The following is a 12,075-nucleotide window of genomic DNA, read 5'->3' as shown; positions in this document are numbered from 1 at the left end:
GCTTCCTCAGCTCCTTTTTATAGAACCTTCACATATGCATGTAATTCCTCTTTGTATGTAGCTTCTTCAAATCACCACCATCCTTCTTAATTGGCTCATTTGTTCACAGATTCGGGTTGCAATACATTGCTGTTTGCATGCACTGTATGTCCATTTTGAGCCATACTTTTGGCAAGTGTCTCGTGGGTTTCATTGACAATGTTTATAAATGTTATGTGTCAACATAGGTAGTGAATACTGAGGTGCAAGTTTTTCAGGTTTCAAGAAACAACAGTATTCTGCTTGTCTCCTGTAGTGCCACGTCAGTTGGCATCTGAGAAAATAATATTTCATATTTCTCCTAGGTCTGAGCTTTGAGAAGAATACCAATAAATGCTTTCCAGTCGCCCTTGCTTCTCTTGGGGATTATCTCCATGGTGGCACTTCAAAGTTCACCCCTATGAAGGTCACCTAACAAATAAATCAGAAACTAGTGGAAAACATTATCGGCCTGGGAATTCTACATAAATATATATTAACAGTGTAACAGTTTTGTAGTATCTTAGAAAATTAATGGAGATATGAGCAATGAGATTATTTAAGTAGATGAGTTATATGATACCAATTGCATTTGTTGATTGAATTGTATAATGTTTGACAAACTATAGTTGACACACTGCTCTTCTTGGAGCAAATAGTCACATGATACCACCTGTATTTCTTTGCTTGAATTGACTAGTTTTTGACAAACTACAGTGGACACACTGCTCTTCTTGAAGATTCAGTAGATTTGTCCCTGATTATGGAGATGCATGGTTTTGGTGTGCCAAAACTTTCAAATGGCATGCCTTCAAGCTCTGTAGAACTTAGTACTTTATTCCAAAATGAAAATGGAAATGGAAAAGATCGGGATGAAGCTTTGGATGAGCTGGGAAGATTTCTTGCTCCTTGGCGGGTCTGTGACCTATGCTTTAATTGTCCCAAATCACATTATAACCTAAATAATAGCCTATGGTCACTACTGAGGCTGTTTTCTGGTCTCTTTTTACATTGCAGATGTTAACATCTCCCCTAGTTTGTGGAGAGGAAAATCTACCATCTCCAGAGGTGAGGGCTTAGTGCCACCTTTTTTGTTGCTGCTACAAAATTATCCCCCTTCAAAATTTGTTTGCTTTTTCTTGGACTGAGGTGCTAACACAGACCAACCTGGATCAGCTGAAACGACCAATACTGTTTGTAGGAAATCATACTATGTTTGGTTTTTATGACACACCTCTTCTTTTCCATGAGGTTGGTGTCAAACAACTCTTTAATAATAAGGCCTTTTTATATTTTCAGCTCATCTTCTTCTGATCTAGATTTGATTGAGTTGCTGCTTTACAGCTCTTTCTGCGTGGCTTTCGTTGTCGAGGCCTAGCTCATCCAGGCCATTGGAGAACAAGTGTTGGCCGGATTTTTGAGAGGTACTTTGGTTAAAGAAAGCATCTTGCACTTGTTTCCAACTTTTGCAAATAAGGCTTTACACAGCCATCAGAACATATCACTATTATCTTTTCAGCAATTCAAAACCTTCTTTTGAACAACTTCAATACGGACAAACAAACTAAACATTTAACACTAGCTCTCGATTTTGAGAGGGCAATGATCATGTGTTGTGGCTTCCCTCTACATATTCTTTTCCTCATATTGAAGGGTAGCATAAATGATCAAAACCTACAACTTGCCAATTGGGAAAGACAAATCACTTGTGAATTCTGAATGCAAACTGTTAATGAGGTGACCCTCTACTCCATTGTGGGTATTTGGGTGCTGTCCCTTCATGTTTTTGCTTTGAAGCTTATAGTGTGAAGAGACACCCTAACACAAAAACATAAATGAAAGGGTATGACAAAGCATAATCCCAAAAGAACATAGTTAGTGTGAGGGTAACTTAGAGACAATGAACACAGTGGAATCTGAATAAATGACTGAATACTGAATATACAATGCTCATGCAGCAAACAAACTGTGCAAGAATGAATATTGTACCCTAAACTCTCGTGTTTCGAGGACCGAGGCAGAGATGCTGAGTGGGAGAGAGTGTTGTACTCTTGATGGATCCCGAAACGCAGCAAGGCAGCCTCCATGTGTCGGTCAGCAGGAAACACAGTAGTGCGTTGTGCTGGTCGGTGGATTTGTGTCGGCGGACAGGCAGAGGAGAGAGAAATCTACAAATGGAGCAAGTTGATGATGATGTGGCAGGCTAATGGTAGTAAAAACACAGATATGATAATGTGGCAAGTTGATGGCAGTAAAAACGCAGGTATGATCATGTGATGGTCCATACAACAGCCACAGATCACAAACACAGAAGCTCAACTGGTTTCTAGCTGTAGACGATGTGGTTGATTAGCAAAAGCAGCAAAAAGTGATGTAGATTGCGCGATGGAGGTTGGAAACAGGCGCCTGATGGATGGGCGCCTTTGGCTAAGATGTCCTCCACAAAGCGGTTGTGAGCAATGAAGCTAGAGGGCCTCAAACTTGCAAAAATGAGATTGGGCTGAATGGAGGGAAGCCTATCTATTCATAGAAAGTCTTGGAACCTTGTATCACACACCTATTTAAAACTCTCTTGAACCACGCACCAATTTAGGGTTCTCATTAATTAAGTATTGTTGGGACTGTTTAAGTGGCTAATTCAGTGTGTAATGCTTATGTTAGCTCAACACCCCCTCTTAGGCCCAAAAATTGAGCTAGAAAGGAAGGCCAATCCAAATTTTTGAGTGTTTTAGTTTGTACATGTTTTTACCCCTAGGTGTCCCACCCCAAAGTATCTAGGGCATTGGATAAAGGTTGCATGGTGGCTGCCAGTGGTCTACCAAGACTACAAAGGTTATGATTATCTTACTAAGGGAGTCCAAGTGGTCACCCCAAAGAGGCCAAGGCATTGGACAAAGGGTGTACGTTGGCGGTCCAGTGGCCTACCAAGTCATGCGAAGGCAAATGAAACACAATGAACTTTTTTCTCTTTTTTTGGGTTTGATAACAATTGTTTCAAAAAAGGGGAGGTGGCGGTTGATTAAGTAACGGACGGGAGACGAGTAATAAGATCCAAAGGCTTTCAGAATATAGACAGGCTATCCCTACCACTATTGGAGGTCGATGACAAAGAAATAGGCTAGTGGAGTATGCAGCAAATATGGGGGGTATATAGAGAGACAAGAAAGATGTGTGGAAAGCAAGCTAGCAAAGTTGAGTAAGCAAGGGAGACTGCCATGTGCAATGCCACGAATATGGCGGATCTAGAGTTGACCGCTTAGAAAGACCGAAAAGGGATAAATGTGCACAAATGCATGTTTACAGAATAAAATGCCAATGCATTGGAGGTATGCAAGAGACAATGCAGGTGTGATCATACTCATGCAAAATGCTATTCAACAATGCTAGTTGGATAGTGTCCTCGCAAATGAATTATTCACTTGCCTAAGTTCCCTTTTACAATCATGTCATCCTAATGATGTGGATGAAGATACAAAGTACAATATACAATACTGTTTGAAAAAGAAATTGTGAACAACATCCCGTCACTATCAAGAGAAGAATGTTGTCTCCTCTCAAAGTGAAAGGGAAAGACGGAGGAAATTATACTCTCCCCATCAATTTGAAGAAGTAGAGGAGAGTGTATCCAAGCCGATCCTGGGTAGAATATACTGCAACGCTGGCCGATTAAGTGAATTAGTCAATATGTCTGCAAAGTTGTTGGAGGAAGGCACAAACTTTAGGCGTATGGTACCTAGCTTAACCTGCTCTTTGGTGAAGTGAAAGTAGACCCCCACATGCCACTTCCGTGGTGTAATGATCGGATTGCCCGCAAGGGCAATGGTACTCTAGTTGTCATAGTAGACAATAGTGGGAGAGTCGTATGGAAAGTGAAGTGTTGCAAGTAAGTTTCTCAAGTAGATAGCCTGTGTGGTAGCATAAAAAAGAGCTCGATAGTCGGCCTCGGTTGTGGAAGCCTTCATGGTACCTCTTGCCTATGTTTAACACTCGTCGTTAAAATGGCTAGCCTTTTGACAATGTTGACAATACCGATTTTTCTTTGGAACATTTTGCCACCCAGGTCTTAGCGATGACTGGGAGATTCCTTAGGTCTTATAGTTAATTTTGATTTTGATTCGGATTTTGATTTTATTTATCCTTTGCTTGTTGCCCCTTTTGAGAAGAAGCAATGAGAGCCCTCTTTGAGGAGGTCAAACTATGAAACTGATCGAACAACTAAGCGTAACATAGTATTGACACTTAACTCATAGAAAGTGGGCATAGTGGGCTGTGAGATCAGTTGTTGCACAAAATGGAAGTATTTTCTTGACAGCTTGTTTAGAAACAATGTGATTGAGGACTTGGCGAGAAGACACTGATACTCAGCCAACTCGACTTTCAAGTCATCCCGGTCAATGAATTTAAAGTTTTGGAGCTCATGATCCGAATTGATATGATGGGTCCTATCCCAAGCTGCATAGCGGTCAACAAATGTGCCCAATGCTCGGATGTTAAGTCAAAATACCGAAGTTGTGAATGAAATTCAGGTAATAGACCTTGCATCAGCTCGACAATAGCGCAGGTATTCCCAGCTTTCCATGAGCGGACAACCTTGTATGGAACAAGTGCGTGATTAGGTTGAGGTTCCAATCCCTTCCATCAGCTCTGTGAGTCAAGGATATGTCTCATCAGATTTGAATAAGTAGTGAAGTTTGACCTGTTAAAATGAGTCTTATCATTAAAGTCATGTTTGACTGATGAGGAGGAAGAATCACGAGGTGTTGGATAAGTGGAATAAGAAGCTGGCGGAGAGGGATAAGGAGGAGGGGGAGGTGGGTAGGTAGAAATGGATTGATAATGTCCAATGGGTGCCGATTGATACGGAGACACTGGAATATGAATGTTTTTATGAAGTGTTGATGGAGGTGGAGGCACCAGGACATGTAAGCCTTGTCCAACGGTTAGCTAGGGTATAGCAAAATGAGCAGAAGGCCCACTAGATAATGCCATGGAGGCAAACTGTGGTACCAACAGATCTGTACTCGATGAAGGTTGGGTGGCATTTCCAAGCCATGAAAAACGTTAAAATGTGGGGATAGGAGGATGAACCTTTATCACAGAGACACTACTAGGGTGAGGAAAAGACGAGGTCCTAAAAGGCGTGCTTAAGGGCGGACCCCTGGTGTGATGTGTGAAGACATGTAAGGTGCACTTAATGGAGGCTAAAAGAATTGTGCAATGGAACTAGTGGATGGGAGATTAAATGGATTTGTCATTTGTGTAGATGTGGGAAATGTATTAGGTTCCTTTTGTCAATTAAATGCAAATGATGATGACTCACCAAAATCAAATTGACCATGAGATGTAAAAGCTAAAGGAACAGATGAAAGAGTACTTACCATAGATTCTTGTAATTTCTTGAGTGCAACTGGAAAAACCTATCCTCTTTGGGACTAATGAACCAATACTTAGTTTGAAGCGTTTCTTCATCATGAGCATCTTCCATATCTTGCGGAAAAGAAGAAGTAAAATCAAAAGATTGAGTGGTAACATGCGTCCTTGATATAGGAGTGAATGAAGGTGGAGAAGTGTGTGGAAAAGATGAAAGAATTAAGGATGTAAATGATGGTGGTAGAGAGGAAAATGGTTTATATTCCACATTGTCGTACCGCTACGCGCACACCGTGTAAAAAAATCTAGAGTGTGGCTTCCTTTTAGATTTAAAGAGCCAATGCCACTTTAGGCATTAGTATTAGTGTCCATGGTTCAAAATATTAGATTTTTTTGGACAAGTTTTTAGTCAAATTTTGATATTCTAGATATTCTCTCTTGGAAAAATCCATAAAAACTATAGACAACTTCTAGATTAGGATGACATGTAAAAGAAAGCATGTAGATTTCAGCTAATTTGAGAGGATTTTATGTCAAAACAGAGATTGACGAAATCGCGCGATGCGCGATCGCTGTTTTCAGGCAGTGAACAACACTCCGAAGTGGGAGATGAAGAAGTGATCTGGCTGAATTTTGGTCAGATGTCCTGGTATTTAACCTCCTTTGGGAGCTAATGGAGGGCATCAGATTGGCGATCTGATCAGCATAAAGGAATGTATTATTTTGTACATGTTTTTGTCTATTAGAGTTATATTTTCTCATAATGCTGAAAGAAACTGACATGCTTCATCTCTTTAGTATTCTTCTATATTTTCTAATTCTTTTTGGGAGTATTCTTCTATATCTTCAATCTCTTCGAACCCCTTCTCTTCCGTTTACTCCTCTCTCTAAATCTACCTTCAGCCCGCTGTATCTTATCTTCAAGAACTTGGCTTGAAACCTTGAACCCTTTTCTTATCTCTACTATCTCCGAAGTAAAAGCGCTTGAACCCCCATACATTCTTCTCTTGCCAAACCCCTGTGGTGACCTTCAACTCTACGCGCTGCGACATTAGTGAACCCGACGTGAAGATCGGTGTAAGAGAACTCCAAGATGGGAGATTCTTCAAGAGATACTCTACAACAATTGGTGTGCATACTGCAGGAGACTTAGCAACAACAAATCCAAATGTTACAATAACAACAACAAAGGCAAGAGGAAGAGAAGATTGATTCTACAGCTATCAAGGCCCTAGAGGAAGTTGGGCGTGAATTAAAACAATTTAATGGTCAAAATGTCTCTGTTTTTATTCGCTTATATGTTGAAAAAATACTCTTCTTTGGTATATCACAATATGTATGGAGCTGTTATTTTGCCAGACTAGCCAAGCACGGTTTTCAAGAAAGAATCCATGGTCTTTTTCAGCAAGATGCGGATTGGGCTGCATTCAAAAAAGCCCTACGCAAAGAATTTTTCTTAGAAGACTCTGGTCTAATGACGAAGAAAAGTTTCACTAATTGGGTTGAGAAATCCAACAAAGGTTTAGCTGCAACCGCTTTATACCATGAGTTTGAAACTAAATTTGGACAACTTGATGTTGAAGACCAACAAAGTATGGAAGGTCAGAAGATTGAATTATTCCTTAAGGCTACAGATTCCATTTTGCAAGAAAAGCTTACTGATCGACTAGAAGATGCTATCTCCGAATCAGGAGTTAAGATTGCATGGACAGATGTTACTGATGCAGTTAACATGATTGGTCGAAGAGAGCGGATACGGCTAAGATTGGGCTCTACTTCAACTTCAACAACTCCATTGATGGAGCTTGTTCCACCTTCAAAATCCCCTATTCCTTTGACTAATCAACCAACTCTTTCTTCTTCTGTTCCTTCTAAAAATGATGTAATGGATGAACTCATTAAAAGCATGCGTGACCTTCATCTGAATCTTACAGAAATTAGTTCCAAGGTGGAGAAGCTGGATGTCAAAGTTGAAGAACGAGGACGATTATCAACTCAAAGACCCATCAGAGAAGGCTTTAAGAGGCGCTGTATTTGGTGCGACAGGCAACAACATGACAATAGGGAGTGTTCTATCTTTTGTGAGGCTAAAGCATAGAAGCTCGTCTTTTGGAAAGACGGAAAAATTCATGCAGCTGAAACTGGTCTTCCATAGGAGCCAAATTTTGGCAATGGTGGAATGAAGAAAAGATTAGAAGATTTAGCTGTAATGAATGCCTACGCAGCAATTGATGCAGCTACCTATGGGCTGCAAATTGAGCCAACTAAATCAAGTCTGAAAGCATGTAAAGTTGTGCAATCTAAAGTATGGATGCAGGCACTAGATCAAATGGAACGTGGTAAAGCAGCCAAAGAAGAGGAATAACTGGTCGGAAAGAACCGGTAGATTCTTTTTCCGCCTTTGCATATTTGGCTGACGTCACTCATAAAGAAGACTTGATTGAAGAAAAGAGAAGAATAGAAGATGAACCAGGGCCTTCCTCTTTTGGCCCTCCAAAACGGGTAACTAGAAGAACGCCTGAATAACCAAAGCTTGTTGAAAATATAACCCCAGATCAAGAGATAGAAGACGTGTCACAAACAAAGAAGATCGAAGGAAAGAAGAAAGGCAAGCAGCCAGGCTACAAATTGCAGTCTGACATAGAATCTGCAACCGATCTCAAACGAGTCCTAGGAGAATGAATTCTAGGAAGCAAAATTGAATTCACCTTAGGCAAAATTCTTGGAATTGTCAAACGTGAATTCCATAATGTAATTATTAATGTAATAAAAAGGAAAAGACAATATGTTGGTGATGAAGCTGAAGAAACAGTGCATGCTTTTTTGCAAGTTATTCGAGTTTTTGTGTAGGATGAAGAGAAGCTGACTTCACAAGGAATTCATATTGAAGCAGTTAAAGAATTAATTACAGCAATTGAAGTTGAAGATAAAGAAAGCATGAATGCAAAAATTAAAGAAGTGAAAGCTGAAAATGTAATGGTCGGCTGGTCCAAACCAGTTGGACAGTCCACCTCTCAAAAAGAAGACCGTTGGACAATTACTCCCGTTGGACAAATCAAGGAAGAGGCTTGGTTCATTCCAAGCAGTTACTACTCCCGTACGCATTGGGCAAGAGCAACAACAGAGACAGTAGTCAAAATTGGAGAAAAAGAAACACCATGTATTGCACTCTTAGACCATGGCTCGGAGATAAACGTCATGGTAAGGAGTCTCTATGAAAGTGGCGGATGGCCCATAGATGTTGATCCAGGATGGCAAATGAGAGTTGCAAACAACTCTTCTGGAGAGTTATATGCTGCATGTCCTAATGTGTAGGTAACTATTGGAGACATAAAAGATAAATTTCACTTTTTTGTTCAAGACTCTTGTAGTTACCCTATCATTCTTGGGCAACCTTACATTTTTGAAGCCCGCTTGGAAACAAAAGCTCTCGATGATGGTTCTTTCTATGCTCGAATCCGAAGCAAGGGTAATGAATGAGCTGTCCAATTTCTTATTAATAGAGATCGATTGCGTGATTATCTTGTGCCTTCTAATGCCTGAGAATTCAAGAGTTCTTGGGCTGCTATAAAAGGAGGCTATGGTAGTGTGTCATGTAAAAAGATTGAACTTCCTTATGCTACAGAAATTGTGTCTCTAGCAAATCTGTATGTATGTACAACCAATAATATGGGTTGTTATAAGTCTTTTCCAGCCATGACTAAAGCTGAAATAAAATACTTATGTCATGTAAAAAGGGAGCTAAAAACTTATGATACGATGGTTGAAAATGAAGATATTTTAGGCATTTTTTTTGGACTGATTACTACTGACACATACAGAAAATCAGGTTGAAAATCAGTCCATAGAAGTATGTACATTGGATTTTTATCAAACAATTCAAGAATTTGTTGAGTAGGAAGACATTGGTTTACTCAACAAGGTTGAAGCACAAGTGGAGACAAAATACAAGTCGGTGGATAAGAAAGTCAAGCTTGTGGCAGTCCCATTGCCTCCTGAAAGTAAAGGGTTGGCTGATAGGGCAACAAATCAGCCAAGTCTTCGTGATCCTTTCAACATTGGTCACAAGTTCATATGTGAAAGTATAAAAGAGCTCGAAATAGGTGAAATTTTTTTCCTTTCGCCGGTTGAAAAACACTCTTTTATGCAAATACAAATGAAACATGGAAAAGCTTTTGCATTTCAGCTAAGTGAAATAGGTTGTGTGGATCCAAATATTGTGGCTCCTATGGTTATTTTTACAGTTTCACATGTACCTTGGAACCTTAAACCTATTCCTGATCCAAGGGCGCATTTGCCCAAATTACTGGAACTTCTAAATGAAAAGATCAGAATGAAGATTTTGGAACCTTCTTCAGCACCTTACTCAAACCGATGGTTTACTGTGCCTAAGAAAGATGGATCTTTACGATTCATTCAAGATCTACAGCCTGTCAATCGTGTCACAATCCGAAATGTTGGTTTGGGTCCAATTGTTGATGAGTTTGCTGAAGCTTTTGCAGGTAGAGCAATTTATTCTATGGGCGACCTATATTCAGGATATGACCAATTTCAGCTTTCATTAGAAAGCCGAGACATTACCACAATGAAGACACCTCTTGGATTGGTCCGCATGTGCACTCTACCACAAGGTGGAACAAACTCTGTAGCCCATATGATGAATGCCATGCACAAAGTCTTAAGGGACTTTATTCCAGAACTTACTCTTCCATTTCTTGATGATGTACCTATCAAGGGATGTGAAGTCAATGAAAAGAATAAGGAGCTTGACGAAGATGGTTGCAGGACATTTGTAGTTAACCATATTCATGATTGTGATAGGATTTTGACAAGGCTAGAAGAGGTACATCTTACCCTTTCTGGAGCTAAGTCGATTTTTGGAGTAAAAGAAGTCCTAGTGGTCGATCATCTATGTGGCCCCTATGGATGCAAACCTTCGCCAATCAAGATAGATGCCATCAGGAGAATGCAATAAAAATGCACAAATGCTTTAGAAGTAAGAAGATTTCTTGGCGCATGCGTATTCTATCTTATATGGATACCGCATTTTGCTCATGTGGCAAAAAATCTTTATCAATTATTAAGAAAAGACCAAATATTCTCTTGGGGTAATGACCATACTCTCACTATGCGTAAATTAAAGAAGCTGCTAATTTCAGTCCCCACTCTCAAAAGGGCCGATTATTCAAATGGTCAATCCATCGTCCTTACTGTGGATACAAGTTCCATTGGGATAGGATGGGCTGTTGGCCAAGAGGATCTTGAAGGTAACAGGTATGCAATTTGTTTTGGAGCAAAAGTTCTCAATGAATGTCAAAGAAGGTATGCACAAGTAAAAAGGAAATTGTGGGGAGTTGTAATAGCATTAAAGTGTGATCGTGAATACTTTATAGGTGCTTTCGCAGTGGTAGAAATTGACTGTCTTCCACTCTTGGGCATGATTGCCATCTGCTCTACACACGACATTGCTATGCTAAGATGGATTGTATATATTAAATCTCTCAACCCCAAATTAAAGCATATTGCAGGAAAGACGAATTCAGTTGCTGACATGCTATCATGTGCAAGATATGACAATGAAGAAGAGCTGATGGAAGAAGATGAAGCCGAAGAATCTATACTTGCTGAATTTCATTCCATGGTTGCTGAAAATACATTTTCAATTACAGCATATACTGGTCCAAAGGTGAAAACAACAGGGTGGTCAACTAGAAGCCAGCATGCTCATTGCATTGCTTAAGTTCTAGTTCATTCCTTGAAGAAGATTGGCCAATATTTGAGCACAATGAAGAAGAAGGAGATTTGGATTGATGAGGAGTTCAAGCATATCAAGAGGAAAGCTTATGGTTTTTTTTTCTTAAAGAAGGACATCTATGGAAGTATGCAAAGAAGAAGAAAGGAGCACCTGTCCGAGTTGTAGGTAACAAAAGGTTGTAACAACAGATAATGAAGGAATTTCATAAAAGCTTGTGGGCAGGACATAGAGGCATATGAGGAACCTTTATTAAAGTCAAAGAAAAATATTGGTGGCAAATAATATATCGGGACATAGCACATTTTGTTGAAACATGTTATATGTGTCAGATGTATTCGATGGTCAAGCATTGAGATGGGTTACAACCGACTTATCCCTTGTCTACACATTATAGATGGGTTATTGATCTTGTAACCATGCCTATAGGAATATGGAATATGCGATATTTAGTACTTGCAAGAGAGGATCTAACTAGTCAAGTTGAGGGCAAAGCCTTAATAGCCAAATCCACTCATGCTGTTTGTCGTTTTTTGCTTGAAGGTGTGTTTTGTAGATATGGTTGTGTGGGTAAAGTAACTGCAGATAGAGGAGAGTTGGATGCTGATGAGGCACGCAACTTCTTTGCTCAATTGGATATTAAGTTGGCTTTAACATCAGTCTACAACCCTGAAGGCAATGGGAAAAGTGAGAGAGGGCACCAGCCTATTCTCAAAGCTCTAGCAAAGTCTTGTAGAGGAAAGATCAAAGAATGGCCTAAAATGCTACCTTTTGCATTATGGGCTGACCGGACTACTCACAGTACAGTGACTGGCTATATGCCAGCTGAACTTATGCATGGAAAACAACCAATTATGTCAATTGAAGAATCTATTCTCACATGGAGTTTTCTACCTTGGGAGGAAGGCATCAGCTAGAAAGAAGGCTTGAAGATG

General features: G+C 39.9%; 1 protein-coding gene across 7 annotated transcripts in view; it reads left to right on the top strand.

The window, feature by feature from the left end:
- The window catches only part of LOC148028691 (phytyl ester synthase 1, chloroplastic-like), an 89,777-nt gene that overhangs the window by 27,764 nt on the left and 49,938 nt on the right, over window positions 1-12,075 (top strand). For 6 of the 7 annotated variants that reach the window (XR_015692311.1, XR_015692313.1, XR_015692312.1 and 3 more), the window contains exons 6-9: window positions 736-934; window positions 1,036-1,086; window positions 1,195-1,269; window positions 1,363-1,442. The exons of the other annotated variant lie outside the window; for it this stretch is intronic. Coding sequence is in view for 2 of the 6 variants with exons in the window: in XM_087687481.1 (XP_087543607.1) it covers window positions 736-934; window positions 1,036-1,086; window positions 1,195-1,269; window positions 1,363-1,442 (405 nt within the window). In the remaining 4 variants the exon portion in view is untranslated. The remainder of the gene's footprint in view (window positions 1-735; window positions 935-1,035; window positions 1,087-1,194; window positions 1,270-1,362; window positions 1,443-12,075) is intronic. 7 annotated transcript variants of the gene reach the window in all.

This window comes from Lygodium microphyllum, chromosome 11 (assembly GCF_053477565.2).
Source record: "Lygodium microphyllum isolate KBCC chromosome 11, Lygodium_microphyllum_v1.1.10, whole genome shotgun sequence".
Taxonomy (NCBI): Eukaryota; Viridiplantae; Streptophyta; class Polypodiopsida; order Schizaeales; family Lygodiaceae; genus Lygodium; species Lygodium microphyllum.
This window is presented reverse-complemented; position numbering and strand designations above follow the sequence as displayed.